The following is a 21802-nucleotide window of genomic DNA, read 5'->3' as shown; positions in this document are numbered from 1 at the left end:
TATTCTTTGGACTTAAGATAAGACACTGTAGGTCAACACATAAAAACCTTTGAAGTGTTAGAACAAACGTCTTCCTCAGAAGAAAGCAGAGATGATTTATCTGGGTATCACCAGGCAATGATTTTGATGTACAGTGCAGAAGGAAACAGTTCCTTAAAGAAGAAAAAATACAATTGTTGAATTTAAAGCCCAGTGGAAGCAAACAGTAGAACATAGTTACAATGATGAGCTAAGCTCACAGAAAAAGAATCAAGAGGTAGACGTCATAAGAGCAGAGACAAGGCATGGCAAGCAAGTGCAAGCCCTCATTCTATCTAGAACAGAGGGGGAGAGAACACCACAGACATGACAGTTGGAACATGTGTAGCAATGAGATTTGTAAGACAATTTCCTGACAGTGTGATTGAGATTATAGATCATCACATAAATTTCCATGATACCCTAAGTTCCTAGGGTACCTAAGAATTAATGAGATCAGCCACAGAATTCTCCATCACAGAATTAAACATCTGAAAACAACAGAAAAACACTACAGATTTTTGAGCAAAGGAGATTGCAACTCATTCATGGTTCTACAAAGGAAAGATAGTCACAGACACTGCATTCTTTATTTTCTGTTCCTGCAAGAATTACTTGTTGATGAGCTGCAGTACTGGATCAGAAGAAAGAACTCAAGTATGGAGTTGTGTTATAAAGTAAATAATCAATAGTAAATAAATAAGCAAAACAATGAAGTTTAAAAATACTATGGTTGATTTCATTGGAAAATAATATAAAAGAGAAAAGGAATTTATGAATAGGTAACCATGCTATTATAGTAAAATAATCATTATCACATTGAAATCCCAGATTATATTTTTTAAGTGTGCTATGTAGAATGGGGTAAGGAAAGAAGCAAAAAGTAAAAGTATGCTGTGATTTGAAGGTGTTCCTCATGTTTCATGTGTTGGAAACTCAAGTCCTTAATTCATACGGTAATGATATATGTAGGTGGGACCTATGAGAGATGATCGGATCATGGGGGATCTGGACTAATGAATTAATGGAGCATATAGGGGGAGTGGCTTTGGAATAAAGTTTTTCTAGGCAGATTGCTCTGTTTCAGCATTGAGGTTCGTTATAGTGTTATAGTACAGCATAGTGCAGAACAGGGACAGGCACTCTGATAAGCAATGTTCATTGTTAACTTGAGTACATTTAGAATCACTATAGGAACAGACCTCTGGATCTGTCAGTGAGGATGTTTCCAGGAAGATTTAATTGAAAAGAGAATATGTACTTTAAATATGGGTGGTGCCATCCAGTGGGCTAGGGTTCTGGACTGAGTACAAATGACTATGAGGGGTCGGGGAGATTGTTCAGTCAGCGAAAGATTTGCCCTACAAATGTAAAGACCTGAATTCCAATTCCCAACACCCTCAGAAAAAACCAATTATCCCTTCCATCCCAGCTTGAGGAGACAGAGACAGTAAGTTCTTGGGGGCTCGCTGGCCAGCCAGTCTAGCAGAATCGGTGAACTCCAGTTTCAGTTCAGTCTCAAAAAATAAAGTACAAGGGCTGGAGACAGAACTGGTGGTTAAGAGCACATGTTGCTCTTGCAGACGACATGGGTTCAATTCCCAGCACCCACAGGGTAGCTAACAACTCTCTATAACTCCTGTTTCAGGGGATCCAACACCCTCCCTGGCTTTCATGGGCACCAAGCTTGTACATGATACGCAGACATTTATGTAGACAAAACTCTCATAAAATAATAATAAATATTTAAAAAAACTTAAAAATAAGGTGCAGAGGAATTGAGGAAGATGTAATATCTACCTCTGACCTTTACACACACCTGTGTATGTGTGTGCACAGACATGCACGCAGATGTGGGAGTGGTGGTGATGGAAGAGAAAACATCAGCTTTCACGTTCCTTCTGCCATTATTTCCTTGCCAGGAAATAATGGACTGTACCCTAAAGCTGTGAGCTGAGTTCTTCTCTCCTTAAGTTACTTTTCCAGGGATTATGTCACAGCAATGAGAAATTTAGCCTATAGACACCATACTTGTTGACAGTTCAGCCTTCAGATTCATGAGCTAAACACACACCTATGATTTTTAAATTACTCACTTGGTGCTATTCAGTTACAACAACACAAAATGAAGTGCCAATGTGTTAAAAGTTTCATCTCCACAGGGCGGTAGCAAAGATAACATTTCATTCTTGATACTGATGGAGGAAATAAATATTTTTTCCAAAAATTTAAATTGGTTATTGGTAGAGTAAAATCAGAACTTAAAATTTGTAATCATTGGAGAGAGAAAAAACAAACTTATTTTGTATTATAAGAGATCAAAATGCAACAATCAAACAGCGAGACAGCATAAAATGGTCAATAGCCAGTAGGTGGTGGTACCCACCTTTAGTCACAGCACTCCGGAGGCAGAGGCAGGTAGATTTGAGTTTGAGGTCAGCTTGGTCTACAGAGTTCCAGGACAGCCAAGGCTACACAGAGAAACCCTGTCTCAAAAATAATAATAATAACAACAACAACAACAGCAAATATAGTCTGATAATGATATAAATGGATCCAACTCTTTCACTAAAAGAGTATGACTATTTAATAATAAAGTGTCAAACTTTAAAGCAGTTAGGATCCACATCTGGAAAATGGTTAAATGTTTTGTTGCTTCTCTGAATGGGATGCTATAGAGTTACTTAAGTTTATATTTTTAAAGAATATGATGTGATTTTGAAAATGATTACTGAAGGTTTCCCCCTCCATTTTATTATTTCTTCCTTTTTTCCTCCTTTCTTCCTTTTCTTACTTTCTCTTATTTATTTCTTTCCTTTTTGTTTCTGAGACAGGATCTCACTACACACTATAAACTGGTCTTGAACTCTGCCTCAAAATCTCCTGCCTCAGCACCTGAATGCTATTAGCATGGCCAGGTGTATGCATGCCTGTACATATGCCAAGTCACGTGTATAGAAGTCAAACGCAAAGGTCAGAGGAAAATGCGCATGAGTTGGTTCTCTCTTTCTATCATGTGGTACTGGGAAATGAACTCAAACCCTCAGGTTTGGAAGCAAGAGCCTTTCTGTTTTCACTGAGCCGTTTTGCTGGCCCCAGGCTAGGTTAATTTTAAGAGAAAAGCATCAAATGATATGTAAAATGTAGTTCTAATTTTTTGAATAAAAATAGGAACAGTTATTTTCTCTGGGTGGCAGAACTTCAGGGGGTTTTGCTGTTTGTTATATTTTGTGTGCAGTAAGGATTCATCCTAGGCCTCACTCACGCTAGATGAATATCTTCCTACAAAGCCTCATCTCTAGACCCTGATTTTGTATTTTATTCTTCCTATATTTCTCTATTTTACAGAATTCCTACTCATGCCGTAGGTTTTTCTGGAGCAATTACTTATCTTTATAATTACCATAGCAAAACACTTCTGAACACACAGATCTCATTGGAAGATAGATTCTTTTCTGTGTGCTATTTATCTCTAAGGCCAAGCCCTTACATCGAATTCTATCTCTTTGAGACTCAAAAAAGAGACAGAAACCCCAAAGTTAGCAACTTACAGAAAGTCAACTCATGTTTTCCGACTCTCGGTCTCCCTGCACTTACATACCTTCGTCCTCTACAAAGACCACGGCAGGTATCCATTAACCTGATTTCCTTCTTGAGTCATGCACTTTCTTGATTTATGGAGAGCATCCTAGATGACCCTGCAGCTCCCTGTGATGGGTACCACTTAAAGAGCCACCACTATGCTCAATGTAGGACACCGTACTACTTCATTTCCCATTTACCCCCTCCCGCTGCAGTTTATTCTCCAGGTTCCCATTGGGATTGGCTCAGATCCATGTTTTAAAAACAAAGAGCAAAAGCATAGGTGAGGAAAATTGAAATCATTCATATTGTTTCTGACCACCTGGGTCTAAAGCTCTGCGTATTTCTCTCTAGTCCTTCCTCTGTAACTATCTGGCAACATCCTCCCTTCATCCACTTCCCAGTTTATCTCTGGCTCCAGTCCTGCTGTGCTTCATAGTGGAGATCACAACGCTCTCCCGCTTAACCCTGGCCTTGCTCTCAAGAGTAAAAACTGCAGTTCTTCTGTAGCCTGTGAACAAGGCTTGAGAACACACTGGCTACCTCTTCACCCCTTCTCACCTCTCCTATGGTCCCTGCTTCATGTATTACAGCCACTTGGAGAATCTGGCCATTCCCCTCAACTGTGTGCTTTCTGTGCCTTCTGCAGTTTCTCCGCTAGGAGTAGTCTACTGTTAACTATGTGACGTGCTCACTTAATGACATTGCTAGGGGCTTTCTAGACTCCCTCTTATATCAAGTCCTTCTTCAGTTATTTTAGTAAACAGCCTTCTGTGAAAGCTCTATCTGCGCTGTGCGTAGGATGTTTATACATTTGCCTCTTCTTACCCCCAAAGTAGTCTCCACCTCTGCTAGCTCCCCCATAATATAAGTCCTGCCTTGTGAAATGACTTAAGTGTTTAGAAGGTTTATATCATTCATTTTTAATTGTTTTATGCCCCTTTCTTCTTAGAACAAAATACAAGGCAGTGATTACAGACTGCAAAGAATCCCATAGGAAGGTTTTTTAAACTCTCTAGGTTCATACCTAGACCAACTCAGTCAGGACTTCTGGGGGTGGGACACTGGGAATGCATACACAATCTACATATTCACATAGAATTTTACAGCTACTGGTAATTCTATCATGAAGACGAACGGAGGCTTCTCCACCAACACATGGGCACTGCATCTTGTCACTTACCCTCTCCACCATGGGCTGAGACCCATCACCACAGAGGAGTCATGGCTTAGCCTAGAAGGCTGCATGGGATACTTTTGATTTGGGTCGAAGGAGGTTTCCAGAGAAGGGTGAGGGGAAGAAGTACACAGATAGGGAGGACATCAGACATTGTGTCCTCAAGAGAAGGGCAGAAATACAGAAAAGGCTGGGACATAAGGTACATGGGCCCTTTAAAGGAGAGCACAGAAGACACCCAGATGAAGCTCTGACTCAGAGAATCACAAGAGGTGTATGCAGCCCTTCCCAGAGCAGCTCACACACCTAGCCATCCTCACCTCCTTTGGGGCTTGCACCCTGTGTGGCATTCTGGAGACAGTCATAGTGGGAATGTTTATACTAGGACGGAAAACAAACACTATGGCTTAGGACCCAGTATAGCAGGCCAAGCCCCCAGCAGCTGAAAGAATGGGGAATTTGAACAACCCCGACCCTTCTTCCAAGGTATAGTCTATGAACTGGTAGTATCAATGGGCCCTGCTTAAAAGTGTCAGATCCTGGCTGGGCAGTGGTGGCTCATGCCTTTTTTTAAAAAATTGTTTTTATTGAGCTATATATTTTTCTCCCCTCCCCTCCTCTCCCCTTCCCTTCTTCCCTCTTCCCTGGTTCCCATGCTCCCAATTTACTCAGGAGATCTTTGCTTTTTCTATTTCCCATGTAGATTAAATCTATGTATATCTCTCTTAGGGTCCTCTTTGTTGTCTAGGTTCTCTGGAATTGTGAATTGTAGGCTAGTTTTTCTTTGCTTTATGATTAAAAGCCACTTATGAGTGAGTACATATGATATTTGTCTTTCTGGATCTGGGCTACCTCACTCAATATAGTGTTTTCTAGATCCATCCATTTTTCCCACAAATTTCAAGATGTGTAGCACTCCATTGTGTAAATGTACCATACTTTCCTTATCCATTTTTCAGTCCAGGGGCATTTAGGTTGTTTCCAGGTTCTGGCTATGACAAACAATGCTGCTATGAACATAGTTGAGCTATCTTGGGTGGGGGAGCCATTATGAGGCTAGTGAGAAACCTGGCACTAGGGAGTCCACAAGAGTGACCTCAGGAGTCCACAAGAATGACCCCAGTTAAGACCCTAAGCAATAGTGGAGAGGGTGTGTGAACTGGCCTTGCCCTGAAGTCAGATTGATGACTACCTTAACTGTCATCATAGAACCTTCATCCAGCAACTGATGGAAGCAGATGCAAAGATCCACAACTAAAAACTGGACCCAGCTTCCGGAAACCAATCCAAGAGAAGGAGGAGCAATAATATGAGCAAAGGGATCATGATCATAACGGGGATCCACACAGAAACAGCTGACCTGGGCTAGTGAGAGCTCACTGACTCCGGACTGATAGCAGGGGAACCTACATAGGACCAAACTAGGCTCACTGAATGTGGGTGACAATCATGTGGCTTGTGCAGTCTGTGGGGCCACTGGCAGTGGACCTGGACTTATCCCTAGTGCGTGAACTAGCTTTTTGGAGTCTATTCTCGCTGGAGGGCTACCTTGCTCAGCCTAGATATAGGGGGTAGGGCTGGCTTGGTCTTGCCTCAAAGTGATGTGTCAGACTTTGTTGACACTTGGGCAGCCTTACCCTCTCTGAGGAATGGATGGGGGCTGGAAGGAAGTAAGGGGGAGCAGGAGGAGGAGCTGGAATAGATATATAAAATGAGAAAAGATTGCTTAAAAAATGAATTTAATTAAAAAACAAACAAATAAACAAAACAAATATCATCTAGAGAATAGTTAAGAGGGGGGAACTGCATAATCCCTATTTCCCCTAGCCACACAACTTCTTTCTTCCACACATTTTACATACTTTCAAATATACCGTGCACGCGCGCACACACACACACACACACACACACACACACACACACACACACACACACTTTATGTAAGCTGCTAGTGCCTGTATGTTTTCACACGTTTGTGTTCAGCACATTTGCAGCCTAGAAGTAATTAACTCCTTGGACTGTTCAGGTAATGGTGCCGTTATAAACAAGAAATCAAGCAGTCACGTGACAGTGTGGTTTACCTAGCCTTGTGATTGTAAACTATGGATCCAGATTATTAAGGCAGGCATACTAAAGATGTAAAATCTGCTTCTGAAAATAATTCCTTCCAAAGCCAGTTATGAAGCTTTAGAAGCATGTGATGGCATGTTTTCTACATATGGAGTATTTGAACGCTTCAGATTAAATAAAGGAGCCAGAGAATTTAAGAATGCATTATGCTTTGTATTTTGTTTATCTTTAGATTAACCTTTTGTTGAGTTGATTTTGATCTGGCTAGAATGACAGGAGGAGGGAGGGTTAGATTTTCTTTAATCAGGTTAAATTTTGTAATGCACTAATTTAACACCTTTCACTGTTCTGGTGGTGAGAAAAAAGGGCACTGACTAGATTTCCCCCACATGTACACACACAGACACACAGACACAGACACACACACACACACACACAGACACACACACACACACACACACACACACACACACACACACACACACACACTACTGGGCAAACAGCCACCCAGAGACCAACTCTAAACACTTCAGAATACTTTTTAAAAATTCTTTTTTTCTCTGCATGGTTTTAAGCACAACTGCTTAAAAATGTTATAGTTTTAAATCTAACGTCTTCTCCCTCCACTTAACATATATTAAAATATTAAGATAAAATCTTATTAAAACTTTCTTTGAGGCTGTCAAGGGTGAATTTTCCACAATTTATTGAACCAATTCCTTTTCTGAAGGGCTTAAAAAGTTTCTAACATTTTGGTCTTACTAAATAAGACGGTGATTGTGTTATTTTCTGCCTCAGTTGGAAAGCTGACTTCTTTAGACAAGGTTTTAGAAAGTGGAAAGCTTTGGTGTGTGTGTGTGTGTGTGTGTGTGTGTGTGTGTGAAAGTGGAAAGCTTTGGTGTGTGTGTGTGTGTGTGTGTATGTGTGTGTATACTGAGTCTTACTTCCTTCATGCTATACTGACTCCAGAAAGTTACTTGGCCTTCTTTGGAAGGTCTCAGTCCCGGAGTTCCTACTCCTGGCTCCGCTAAGAGAAGGCGGGAAGGCAGGGTGAGGGTGCTGCACCCTCACTCCCAGTTGCCCGCCTCCCCCCACTCCGGTCAGAAGAAACAAAACAAAACAACAGCAGAAACAAGAAACAAATTATCCGGGTGTGGATTTGTTTTTCCTGCCTTCTATGATTCCAAGTCCAAACCAAGTCTCCACATCCACAAACCAATCTCTTTTTTTAAATAAGAAAAATTAAAGAACTCACGGTCCTTTTGTGTTTCAACTTGTGGTCGGGAATTTAAATTTTGGACTTGCAAGTTGCATGGCAACTTCCTGTTAAACCGTTTTACTGCTCACTTTTACACCTCAGTAGAGGGGTGACTGCAGGTTCCTCGCCTCTGTCCCGCACCTGCTGGAGCTGCAGCTCAGGCTCAGCACCGCCAGGCTCAGTATCTTAGGTCGTTAGCGTTCTGGACTGTCTTAAGGGCCACTCGCCCTTTACGCGCGCGCGTGGGAGCAAGCACTTTCCTGAGCTGGGCGCTCGGGATAGAATGCCACCCTGAGCTGGGGCGCGCGGGATCGAACGCTACCGCCACCCGGCGTCCAGGCACCAGCCGAGTCCTGCGTGCCCGCACTTACCTCCGCCGTACATCTGACACAGGTATGGGAAGCGCCACACATTGCCCAAGCCCACCGCGTAGGAGATGCAGGCGAACACAAACTGCAGCGGGTTGCCCCATTGAGGCCGCGCTTTCTCCATGGCCCGCGTTCGCTCTCTGGCAGGGCCTGGTCTCTGGCCACTGCTCGCCCGCCTTTTAATTGCTAATCTCATTAACGCCCAGAGGGGCGAGGCCGGTAAGCGGGGGAACTGCGAGCCCCACCCCGCCGAACCCCGGCGGGGAAGACACCCCTCCTTGGCACCGGGTGTGGACTTCAGAGCGCAGGGAAAGGATCACGTTTCCTCCACCTCTTACTGATTCATCGATGGCAGTATTATATATGTCAGCGACTGCTGAGCAACGGGAAAGCACAGCACCCTCACTCCAAAGCTGACATTCGCATGGCGGGAACATTTAAATGCCGCTAAGAACTTTGTTCTTGACTTTTTTTTTTTTTTTGACCTACAGAGGCAGTTTCATTTGGTTCGTACCACCCAGTTCACCGAAATCGGAGATGTAGGGACGATTTAAAGGGGTAAGTCCTAAAACCACATAGACAAAGATCCAGGACATCCCAGAGGAGAGATGACTTTTGCAGGGAGAGGGTGGGTGTGGAGGCTCAGAGGCAGAGCTATACCCTAACCCTTGTGAGACCCTGAGTTTGATCCTAGCACACACGGGAGACCTAAGTTTCTCCATCTATTGGTCCTTCCCTACGCGCCCGTAGTGTGGCAGAATCAGGTTTTGAACAACTGCGGTGAGGCCAATGGGAGCTAGAGGTTCTCGTCCTAGGCTAGGCGGAAACCTAAGATTTTCGTGCTTTTGCCGAGCCAGAGAGGAAATGTAGTTGAACCCGACTGCACAAAGTTTAGTGCAGTGACTTAGGAAGGGTCTGTTGTTTATGTCTCTACTCTACCACTGACTAAGCTCCCTGACTTGGGCAAGTCATTTAACATCTTTGACCCTGTTTCATCTGTAATAGAAAAACAAACAAACAAATCCCTGACCCCCTTCCAACAAGCTTAAACTACCTATCCTGGAAGTTTTAACCTTAAAACAGTGAAGAAGAAAGCCAAGTCACAACACAGCAGAAGGAAGCTGGATTCTTAAGCTTCAGATTGTAGACTGTTTTCCCCCTCTCCTGCTTCTTCCCATGCCTAGTCCCAGTCCATTGCTGATGGACATTGTGTCGTTCCAGTCTGTGGCTGCTATGAACAGAACTAGAGTGAGCATTCCAGCACACTCCTCTTACTGGAAGAAACTTTGGGACTACGGGCAGGGTTAGGAAATACCAGTTCACATTCTTATTAATCTCAGCTGCCCTGCATCCTTGCCGCCGCTCTCCATTCTTTTAAAACAAAACAAAATCAGGCATTTATTGAGGGCAGGTGCCACAGCAGGCGTGGAGGTCAGAGAATCTGTGGGAGTCAGGCAAGCGATCTTACTGTCTTGCTGGCCCTACCATTCTGTTTTTGAAGTTCTGTCTAGACTTATCACTGTGCACTGATGGCTCAATTTGCCTTTTGATTTCCCTGACAACTAGCAAGTCTGCAGCCTTTTATATGCTCACCGGGCCATCAGAAGAGCCCTGGGTTTCTGAAATTCCTGCATAAGCTTTGGTCAGTTTTTACCGGGCTGTCTTTCTCTACTGATTTGCATTTGTTTTCCTATTCTGGCTATGGGTCTTATGTCTGCTTTATATGCCGACAGTTTCATTCCTTATTCTGTGTTGACTTTCTGACCCATCATAAGTGTCTTTTAGTGAAGAAAATTCTTAACTTCAAGAAAGTCCAGTTTGAGCAGGAGATGTATGTAGCTCAGTTTGTAAAGTGCCTGCCTAACATGCATGAGAGCCTGGGCTCTGTTCCTAGTTCTCCATAAACTGGGTATGTATGGTGTATACCTATAATTCCAGCCCTTGGGGATAGAAGCAGGAAGATCAGAAATTCAAGCCATCCTCAGCTATGTAGCAAGTTCAAAGCTAGCCTGCTATAGAAGATCCTATCTCAAAAATAAACAAGTAGGCTGAGGACTGGAGTTAAGTTTCCAGCACGCACATGATTAGCTCACCACCACCTGTAGCTCCAGCTCTAGGGGATCCAATGCCTTCTTTTGGTTCCTGAGGGCACTCATACATCTGTGTGTATAGACACATAGACACATAAAATAAAAATAAATATTAAAAAACAAACAAACAAATCTATCAGTCTTTTATAAAAAGTTGTCTTCATGGTCATTATTTCCATCACGTCTTACTTTCCTGCCAGGAGTGTGGCACATGCCTTTAATCCTAGCACTTGAGAGACAGGAGGATCTGTGAGTTCAGAGCCAACCTGGTTAACATAGTGAGTCCAGAGGAGCCAGGACTACATAGAGACCCTGTCTCAAGAACAAAAAGAAAAAGCCCAAAACAACAATAACAACAAAGAGCCCAAATTCTCCCTTTTCAAGTCCAAGATCATGAAGATACCCTGAGCATTCAGCCCTTAGCAGAGCAAATCTCAGTGGTGAGTGAGTTACTGCCTATCGAGACTGTCCTTCACGAATCCTGGATTTCAACGATTCTGCTAGGCTGGTTGGTTAATGCACTCCAGGGAATCCTCCTTTCTCCACATCCTCAGTATTTGGAGAAGTAGTCACGGGCCACTGTCCCTGTTTTTTATGTGGGAGCCAGAGATTGACACTCAGATCCGCATGTCTATAGGCAGACCCTTCACCAAATGAGCCATCTCCGCAGCCCTGCAGTCCTGATAAAACGTCTACCTATCGGCACGGTGGTGAATAGTTAGAACAAAAGAGCTGTGGCTGCCCCCAGCTATGTACTTATGTTTTGGGTATCACAAATTGGTTTTTCTATAGGATTCTTAGCGACATTTAGGATCTGGGCACTTAAGAAAGAAGAGTTACCAGCCACTAGAAACATGAGTTAATGTGGAGTTTGTTGGGCCAATGGTGGCAGTGCCCTTCTTTTATTCCTTACCCTAGGGACCAGACCAGCATTTGGGAAGCCAGCCCAATATTTGAGATTCAGAAAGTGAGAATCTCTGTCTCTCTGTGGTGTGTGTGTGTGTAGTACAAAGAATCACCCAGACCGAGTAAATGCAAATAAAGTGGTCAGATCACCATGCCACCCTAAAAATCCATTCAATAATTCTGAGAAGATCTACCTAGCAATGGGCTGCTACAAACACAAGGTGTGGTGGCTGGGACTTCTACATGGAGAGAGTAATGCAGTGTGTGGGCACTGATGGCAAACTGACAACTGCTTATCCACTTTTAGCAGGAGAATCTCTCATCTGTTTGTTAATGCCTGTGGTGTAAATACTTCAACTTTGGGCCATTTTGAGATTCCAACATGATATCACTAGGATGGGGGAGAAGACATTCAGCGGTACACCGTAATGTTGAGTTCTCAACCATGGTGACAAGGTAGCCTCAAGAGCTTAGCCTATAGAAAAGAATAGTAAATAATTGGAAATGATGATTTTTAAGTCTTACTTCTTCTTTAGACAATTTATATACTAACTTAGCCCTCAGGAATGGCTGTATTTAATAAAAACAAGTTCTCAAACTTCCTGTACACGCCCCAATTGGTCACTCAGCACTCCACAGAAGACTGGGTAGTAGAGCAAGCTCAGCTCTTTGAGGTGTTTCTCTTTGGGATGTTTTGTGTTCCAGAAGCAGAGTTTTCAGATAAACTTAGGGGCGCCAACTCTGGTTCATGGGAGAACCCTTTCTTCAGACTTTGCCTTCACTGCATCTATGACAGTCAGGACACAAAGGCCTGAAGTTCATGTTATCCACTTTCCTGAAGAGGAGGAGAAGAGGGGGACATGGCGTGAGCGCATGGGTGTAGCTGCAAAGTGCACCTCAGGATTCTATATTCTTACTCTACCAACTATGAAGGCTGTGCAGCTTTCAATCATTTGCTCATCTAGGTGATTTCCATTGTTACCTAACTACCATCGAGAGCTTCCAGTTCCCTACAAGATAAAGTCCAAACTCCTTAGCTTTGTTTCAAGGCTTTGAGGATTTTTTTAAATTGAGTACTGAGGAATTTGACCCTTGCGTGCCTGGGTTCTAGGAAACAGAATCAGTCCAACTCTTAATTATAAAAATACACAGCATTTTGCTTCAGGTGAAAAACCTGCCTTGTAAGGATGAATATGACATAATAGCAGCCACAGCCCAGAGGGATACATACAGTGCACTATCAGGACAAACGTAGCACTGCAGGGCTTGGGGCACCAAGAGCTGGCTCAGTGGTTAACTGCACTTAGAGGACCCAGGTTCAATTCCTAGCACCAACATGGCGGTTATTGTTTTTCTCATGTATTTTTACATAGATATGAAAAATTTTAAAATGACTCTCCTCCTTCTGTATTTCCAGGGTCTTATGTCTCACACTAGGTACTATGACCTTTTCAGAAACTGCCACAGCCTTAGAGTGTCCTGGATTTTGATGTGCCCAGCGTAGTCTCATTACAGTAACTTGTGTACATTGCATTTCCACGTGGAACTTAATTTGCCAAGTGTTAAGGTTCCCCGATACCAGAAACTTGCAGCTAAACTTATTTTTGTAAAGAAAGAGCCGTAACTTGCTGTCCATTATGACAATCATTTAGCCGCTTGTGGCTGGTGGTTTCTGTGAGGGGCTGGAAAGACACAACATCACTGCACAACTTCCAGCAGGCAGTGCTGGCTTGAAAGTTCAGTGATAATGTCTGCTGGGCAGCATCTCTCTGTGCTTAGACTGTAGGCAGCTGTGTGAGAAAGAGCCGCGTGTTGCATGCTGCACCACTTCCGCAGGAGAGGGTGTGACTTTCTTTGCTCCCTCTTTGGGTGCAGACCAAGGACATCTCAGGCTTCTCCAGAGCTACAGCTCCTCACCCCCTGGCAGGGAGGTCCCATGTACCAAAGGTGACTCTATCCCTTGAGGCAACTGCCACTTTGGAATGGGAAATTATTGTGCCCTCATCCAGACCTGGGCCCCTGTTCTGCCCTTCTGTTTCAAGGACCCCAGATTCTTCTGTCTCACCAAACCCTGACTCTGGCCCTATTTTTCCATAGTTTCCCTCTCTGCCTGGACCTCACAGGTAGTCGGTCAGTTTACACATCTTGCTCCTACCCACATTTTTTTTTATTCCTGTGTAGTACAAACCCCAAGAGTCCTGGACCCTTGGGCTGCTGTCAGGAGCTTCTGGGAACATTCCACCAGGCTGTGGCTGTGTATGTGGCCAGCACAGGTGCACAATGTCAGCAGGGCCTTGTTCCTTTATCAATCACCTCCAGTTGACCTGTGGCTCTGGGTTCTATTAGCTCTGAGTGCCTCAAATCTTCCTCCCACACCCCGTATTCCACTGATGTCTTTTAACAAAGGTCCCAATAACCATACAGATAGCTAAAGGAAAACTCTCTCATATCTGAAATTTCCTTTCCTTTCCAGTTATCTTCAGCATGGGTTCTCACTCCTTTCTTGGGCTTCGGGGACTCCCTAACAGTCACCTCTCTTCAGGGCATTACTTATAGTTCTCCTTCTCCTTCACTTCCCTTCCCGCCCCCTGCTTACAAATGTTCTCAAGGTCTACTAACATCTTTTAAGACTTTTTAGGTCTACAGGGCACCAATTCTTTATCTAAATTTGTAGTCTACATTTGTTGCCTCTGTTCATCGCTCCATTTATGCCTTTTATGGTGGCAGTGACACCTAGGTCAAAATTACAACGAGTCTACTCTCAAATATATTCAGAAACAAAGCATACCCTTCCTTTCTCATTCTGTTGTGTGGGAAGGGTAGAGTGCCCTTCTTCCTGGCTAACCTCCTCTCATGCCAGGACCACAATGCACCCGCAACTTCTCTCGAGTCTTCATATTCCCACAGTTACCACTAGGTGTACACTAATTTCTAAATGAAGGCAATATGACAACCGAAGGACGATTTCCTGTCTCAAGAAGGGGTTGCCAGCACCCCTTCCTGTCCTGCCTTCCACCTTTCAGATACCCATCCTGCCCCTGAAAGTGACCTCTCTATAGACCCTTCCCTACTTTTATGTGTATCCAGTAAGTACAAATCCCTGAAAACTGTTTAATTTTATCTATGTTCAAATTTTATATTATGGGAATATACAGTGGTTTTCCTTTGGCACCTGACTTCTGCCTCACATTTACACTGGTGTGATAGGTATAATTTCAGGGTGTTATTTTTCCTTTTTTGCCAGTACTTACACAATTATTATTTTTATACTTTGCTGTTGATATACATATCTGAGTTATTTACATTTTCGTGCTGTTATGAAGAATGTTGCTATCTACCTTATGGTTCTTGTGTTCTGGCAGATACATATTAATACAAATATTTCCATGGGCAGAAATGAAACATACCAAGACCTCTTACAGATGATTCATGAAGTGGTTATAAAACTCACATATATGAATAATCATATATATGTATTTAGGTAAACATGAATTCGTGTATATGTATGTGCTTATATAAGAGTACTCCTATATTTACCTTATAATTGAGTTGCTCATAGTCTTATAGACTAGCGAAGGAAAACATGGTTAAAAATTCATCACTAATACACAGAACAAAGAAATGTTGAGTGTGTTGGAATGCCTGTAATCCCAGCAATCAGTAAGGCAAAGGAACAAGGATCATTCCAAATTTGAGGGCAGCCTAGGATCTGATTGTTTCATTGTGAGATCATATCGTTTTTTCTAGATTTTCCTCTGGTTATTTGTAGATAATTGCTTAACTTAATCTTTTTATGGCACACATATGTGCACAGACAGTGATAGAATAGATAGAATTCGTTCACATAACAGTTGTATTTGTTATTGATGGAACTTTGGGGGAGACGCATACTTTTTGAAAATTATATAACCTTTCTTAGTCTACATTTTGCACGTTTAAAATGGGGGAGTCCTGACTCTTCACTGAACAATTCCAAGCAGTTTAGATTATGTAACACATTTAACAAAAGGCAGAGAGCCCTCAGGACAGCAAGAAATTGCTGGCCAGAGCTGAAGACAAGGTGGCAATCACAGAACTGGGTCTAGCTGTTCCCTGCCCTGTTACTGCTGTGAGACTGACAAAAATGAGAACATACAATCAACCAAGTGTGAGGTTTGAAAGCAAAGAGGCCTTAAACTAAAAACAACAAAGGGAAAACGCTGTAATACATGTCTATTTTTATTAACATATAATGATTAAAATGCAGGGCTTCCTAAGACTTCAACTAAGGTAAATTCAGCATAGTGTGTTTCTTTGTGCATATACCCACCTCCACAGGACAACTGGGTCAGGAGTGTAAGTAACCTGGACCATTTTCTGTGAGTTGACGCTGTGCAATCTGAAATAATCAGGTGGTGTACGCAATACAAAGTGGACATTGTTTGCTCAGAACAGCCCAAACGGAACAAATACATTTTTCAGGTCAGTTCAAACAGATGCAGAAATAAGCTTATTTAGAAAACGCTCTGGCTTCTCACCATGACCACTCAGCTGATCACGGTAGGTTAAGCAAGACCCAGCCACGTGTTATGGAAACAGAGGACCCAGAGAACAGTGGTGAAGCCTTCAGAGATTTTGTTAGTCTTGGCTAAATTTATTCCTTCACCTCAAATATTTTTGATGGGAACAAGAATCAAGACTAACTAGAAGGCATAATCTGGTGGGGAAAACAGCTGGAGCACTGTGGAAATATTTTCCAGGGTCAAAATGTGGTTGGGGCCATGCTGTCTCCACTAGTGACCCCTAAGGAATCTCACTGTGTCCTGCTGGGCTGTTTTGTGTTTGTTCTCTCATCTCACAACAGCAGAAGCTCTATGAGTCCCACACTGCCAGGAAATACATATGCTTTGTTTCACAAGCTCGAGGTTCAAAGTATATTTGATTTCTTTCACCTCTGGATTCTCTAAATGTGGTCTGTCATAGAACATGGGCATCATGGGGGAGATCTTGTGAGACACACAGACTCTCAGGCCCACTTTAAAGAACCCCAGGAGTTTTGTAGGCATGTTGAGATCTTAAAAACACAGTGTTAATTTTTTTTTTTTGAGATTACAATATATTTACATCATTTTCCCTTTCCCTTTCCTATCTCCAAGCCCTCCCATATACCCCTCCTTGAGTTTTCAAATTTATGGCCTTTTTTTTTGGTCAATCGTTGTTACATGTACACACACAAATAAATATGCACATACATAAACATTCTTAAATACAGCCTACTTAGTCTGTATAATGCTACTTATAAAATGATTTCACGGCTAACCACTTAGTATTGGATAACCAATTGGTGTGCTCTTCCCTGGGGAAGTCTCAGCATCCCTTACTTGCCTAGGGTTGTATAGGGTTGAAACCTTGTGAACTTCCTCCCATCCACTGTAGCAGGTCTACGGCTGGTGTCCTTATTCAGTTCATGCTGAGGCAGTCATGTTGGTGAGACTTTACAGGTTTCGCCGCTGACATTACTAGGAGACACAATTCTCACAGCAAACTGTCTGATCACCTGACTCTTCCAATCTTTCTGCCCCTACTTCTGCTATGTACCCTAAAGCGCCACTTTCAGGAATTGTTTTGCAAATGTATGTGTTGGGACTGGGTTCCACAATTCAGCATTTTGATTTGTTGTGGTTTTCTGTAGTGGTCTCTGTTTATCGCAAAAAGAATTTTCTCTGATGAGGGCGAGGACTACACTTCCATGTAAGTATACATACAAACATTCGGATGTAGTTAGGGATTATGTTGTCTTACTACAGTGGTGATTGGAGGTTCTCTTTCAAGACCCATGATTCACTAGCCTTGGGGAGTCAGCTGGGATTCCAGTACCAGCCATGCTTTCTCTCTTGTTGAGCAGGTCTTAAGTCCAATTAGAGAGCTTTTGGTTACTGCCAAGGTATGTGTGTTGCTTTTGCACCCTTAGGGTGATTGTGTGATGCTGGTCATTTGTGTGTGTGTGTGTGTGTGGTTTACAGACATCATAGCTGGGCACACAAAACAATAACCTCAGCATCCCAAATCTACAGATGCTTGTCTCAAGGGGGAAAAATGAGGTTGACTGGTTATACCTGAGTATCTGGAATCTAAAGGTGTCATGGCAACTGGTATATACTTTCCTTTTCAGGGAGCAAGAGTCCTACCAGTACTTCCTTGTCACTCTTAATTTTATTTATTTTCGGTTTCTCTGTATAAGCCTTGGCTGTTCGGAACTCACTCTGTAGATCAGGCTGTCCTAACAACCCAAAGAGATTCACCTGTTTCTCCTCCTGAGTGCTAGGATTAAAGGTGTGTGCCACCACCTGGAATCATTCATTTTCACACACACACACACACACACACACACACAGCATTAATGTTTCCCTTCTGAACACCTCCTCCATTTTCCATTCTCCCCAATACCATTATTACCACCATTTACTGTTAATTTCTGATCTTTCTACTTTTAAAATTTCCTCTATAAAATAAACTCAGATCAAGTAAGGGGAAGGAAGGAAGGAGAGAGAGAGAGAGAGAGAGAGAGAGAGAGAGAGAGAGAGAGAGAGAGAGATTATATATCTTACCTCTCCTGGGTATGTTGAAGACATTTTTGCCATATGTACCACACAAATTTCTTCGCATGCATTCAAGGAGCTCAAAACTTTTTCCTGCTTGCTGAGATGCCACATTACCCGAAAAATAGCTCAAGAATTACCTAGGAACAGTTTTGCTAAATTCACTTCCTGCAGTATTACAAGGAATGATACTCTTCCACAATTTCTCTTCTGATTTTTGTTTCTATTTCTTAATATATAACCTATCCAAATTAATATTTTTATCGATGTCTGCTGTTTTGTTTTCATTTATGCAGCACTTTTGTGTTGTCGGCATATCACCACCTCTGAAAACTTACAGAAAGGTGAATAGCTTAACAAAGCAAGTGTCCGCACAGTTACCACATAAGTAACAAAATATAAAAGCTCCATCCAGGGTTCAAGAATACACTCTGTCCACTTCTTCAATTTCAATCCCTTCCCCCAGAGATTAGACAATCTATGTTTTTTAAAATACAGATTTATAATTTGTTACCTTTCCTAGTGATTCTATTATTCTGTTGTGGTTTGAATATGAACTGTCCCCCCAACACACTCACGTGATGAACAATTGGTTCTCAGTACTGTTTTGGAAGGTTGTTGAACCCTTAGGAGGTGGAGCCTTGCTGAAGGAAGAGGACCACCAGGTCAGGCTTTGAAGTTTTATACTCTGGCCCCACTCCCTTTCCGATTACAGAAGAAATGAGAAGGCTTCACACTCCTGCCACCAGGCCTTTCCTACCAAGACAGACTACATCCAAAGTAAACCCTCTTTCCCTTAAGTGTTTTTTTTAAATTGTTTTTGTTTTGTCAGGCATTTGGTCATATGAACAAGGCAAGGAATACTGTATCTTCCCATACATTCTAAAAAAGACATGCTTTTGATTTCTGTAGATTTGAACTTTATACCGACACTCTCCTTTTCATATTTTACTTTCTTTATGGTCCGGACATGCTGTATGTACCTATAACCTGTACATTTTCATTACTCTGCATATAGAACTTGGGATTTTCTAGAACTAGTCTGTTTTAGAACAACCCATTTGGCTTTGAGACACGACAGTAGAAGGCTGACATCTACAACATACAAATGCTGTGCTTACGAAGAAGGTGGGATGCGGTACAAAGAGGGATAGGCACCCTGTATTCGCTGGGTCCAATGTGCTCCTACATTCTCACTGATTCTTTGTTAGTTTATCAACCACTGAGAGAATTGTGTAATACCATCTATGATGACTGTGGATCTCTTTCAGTTGTGTCAACTGTTGCTGTACAGATCTCGAAGCTATAAGGGCCAATCAAATTAAGCTGTATTTTTATTATAGGTGCGAACTTACACCGTGTTGTATGGTAGGCTCCAGTAGCTTCAGGTTCTCCTTTCATAGTCCTGCAGAGTGCTGTTTTCAACATGTGCAATCCTACCATCTCCTAGTCCTATCATCTACAGACACTGGCCATGTTGTTTTCCAGCCTTCTGTTTTGGTTTGGACCTCTAGCACAATGTTGATGTGACCAAGGGAGAACAGAAGAAGCCACTGTGTTCTGGAGATTAAAGGGTAAGCATGCGACATATCACTGTTAACCATGATGTTGAAGCTTATCAAATTAAGACAAACTATGTCTCTCTTTGGCCCTAAACCTGAGTAGCTTCCCCATTTCAACAAAAAAGACAAAGTGCCTACAGAGACGTATGAGGGATCATGTGAGCTGACCCTTCATTGCTTTCAGGACCAACTTTCCCACTATTTTCGCTGTTCAAGGTTCCAGACACAGCATGCCATCTGCTGTTCCATCAATACTTCATCTCTACACTGCTGTGTTCTCTCCACAGACACCCTGTGGTGAGCTCCCCTGCTTCCTTCACGTCCTTGCTTAGATCACGTTCTCATTGTGTCCCTAGTGGCAGCCCTCTCTCTCTTGATGATACTTCCTCTAGTTACTCAGGCCAATTCTCACTGGCAAAAATGGATAGCAAAACCAGTAAGGTCTCAAGCAATGCGCTGCCCACATGCCTAGCTGACATGGTACCTCATCAGTCCTTTTCTGAGCCTGTCTGACCCAGACCGATTTCCCCTTCCCGATGTGCTCTCCTGAGCCTGCCTCTAAGGACACTCAAGGCTTCGCTGTGGCCTTACAGGTTTCTACTATTTAGTTTCCTTGTTGATTCCCTCTTTTCTCATATTTCATGGTGATAGGGCATCTTGTGTTCTCATCTATACTTACTTCCTTGGTGTATCTGCCTCTGTCATGGCTTAAAACTCCCTCCGTGGAGACTCCTATTGCTTTGTTTCTAGTCCAGACTAAGCTGTTGAGGTTGGGACTTGAATGTCTACCCCTTTGTTAATAATCACATTTGGCATCTCAGGATTATAAAAAACAAAATTCCTGCCTTTCTCTTCTTTTCACCCACACCCCCAAATCCCTGCTTCTAATTCGGCTGATATTGAGCCTTACCTAGCAGTGGCCCAGCTGCAAACACCTGGAGTCAACCCTTGATTTCTCTTGTTCATCTTCTGTGAATCAGGCTATATGCTGTTTTACCTCCAAAACATACCCAGAACCAAGCTCTCTCTCCTACAGTGTTGGCAACTTGGAGAGACTCTAAGCAATATCCACTACTGTTGAATATGCATACGTGTTGTAATCCAGCAATGACATCACACCTTGTTCATATAATTCTTTGTACTATCCCAAACTGGAAACCTCCAAATGTGCATCAATAGTAAAACAGTGATTACATGATAGGCTATTCACAGAAGATAATATTATGTAGCAATGAGAACAAGCAAATAATTGGTATCTGTAATAACAGAGATGAATTCTCTGAAATGTCACCCCAGTGTTGGATGGAGCAGGACACAGTCAAGTATATAGGGTGTACGATTAGTTAAAAACAACAACAAAAACAGACCATTCAGATGACTCGTGGTGCTAGAAGTCGGGAGAGTGCTTTTGGAGAAAGTATGTGGGAGAGAGACGTGGGGTGCTCTGTGGGTGTTGCTCTTTAGAAGAATCCTGTGGCAGGATCTTTCAACTATATGCTTATGGTCTGTATCCTTTGCAGTCTGCTGAGTCTCAAACACTCTTCCCACTTGAACACTTCTAGTCCACCACTTCTTACTTATATTACTCTGCTCTCAAATGGCTTAGATGATCACAGAATTCTCTCTTTTAATGTTATTGTCAGGTTTTTATTATTCCAAGGAATAATAAATTGCAAAAGCTTTCCATGTTCTTCAGCATAAAATCCCAAATCTATGGGGCTGGAGAAATGGTTCAGTAGTTAGGAGCACTTACAGAGGACCTGGGGTCTGTTCCCAGCACACACAAGGCAGCTCATAGCTTTCTGTAACTTCAGTTCCAGAGGATTCAACACCCTCTTCTGGCCCACAAGAGCACTGGGCTTGCATGTGGTACACAAAACATGCAGGCAAAACATTCATATGTATAAAATAAAAAACAAATAACACTCTTAAAAATTCTAATCCCAGTACTAGGGAGGCAGAGGTAAATGGATCTCTGAGTTTAAGGTTAGTCTGATCAACAAAGCAGGTTCCCAGACAGCCAGGGCTACGCAGTGAGACCCTATTCCAAATCGATGAATAAATCAGTCAGTCTTGAATCCTTACAGCAACCCCACAGGCAGGCTTCAGCCACATGATTCTTCGCTGTCTTTTAGTGTGCTAGGGCCATTCCCAGGCAGTGCTTTTGACTTGCTGTTCTCTTGAACATCAGAT

General features: G+C 42.6%; 1 protein-coding gene across 1 annotated transcript in view; it reads right to left on the bottom strand.

The window, feature by feature from the left end:
- LOC142845392 (sodium- and chloride-dependent transporter XTRP3) overlaps positions 1 to 8661 on the bottom strand; it is a 39017-nt gene extending 30356 nt beyond the window's left edge. The window contains exon 1 of the mRNA XM_075964024.1: positions 8477 to 8661. Coding sequence (XP_075820139.1) covers positions 8477 to 8597 — 121 coding nt within the window. The 5' untranslated portion in view covers positions 8598 to 8661. The remainder of the gene's footprint in view (positions 1 to 8476) is intronic.
- Between the last annotated feature and the right edge of the window lie 13141 nt (positions 8662 to 21802).

The sequence above is a fragment of the Microtus pennsylvanicus genome, chromosome 3 (assembly GCF_037038515.1).
Source record: "Microtus pennsylvanicus isolate mMicPen1 chromosome 3, mMicPen1.hap1, whole genome shotgun sequence".
NCBI lineage: Eukaryota > Metazoa > Chordata > Mammalia > Rodentia > Cricetidae > Microtus > Microtus pennsylvanicus.
Note: the sequence above shows the minus strand (reverse complement) of the source record. Positions and strands in the feature narration are given on the sequence as shown.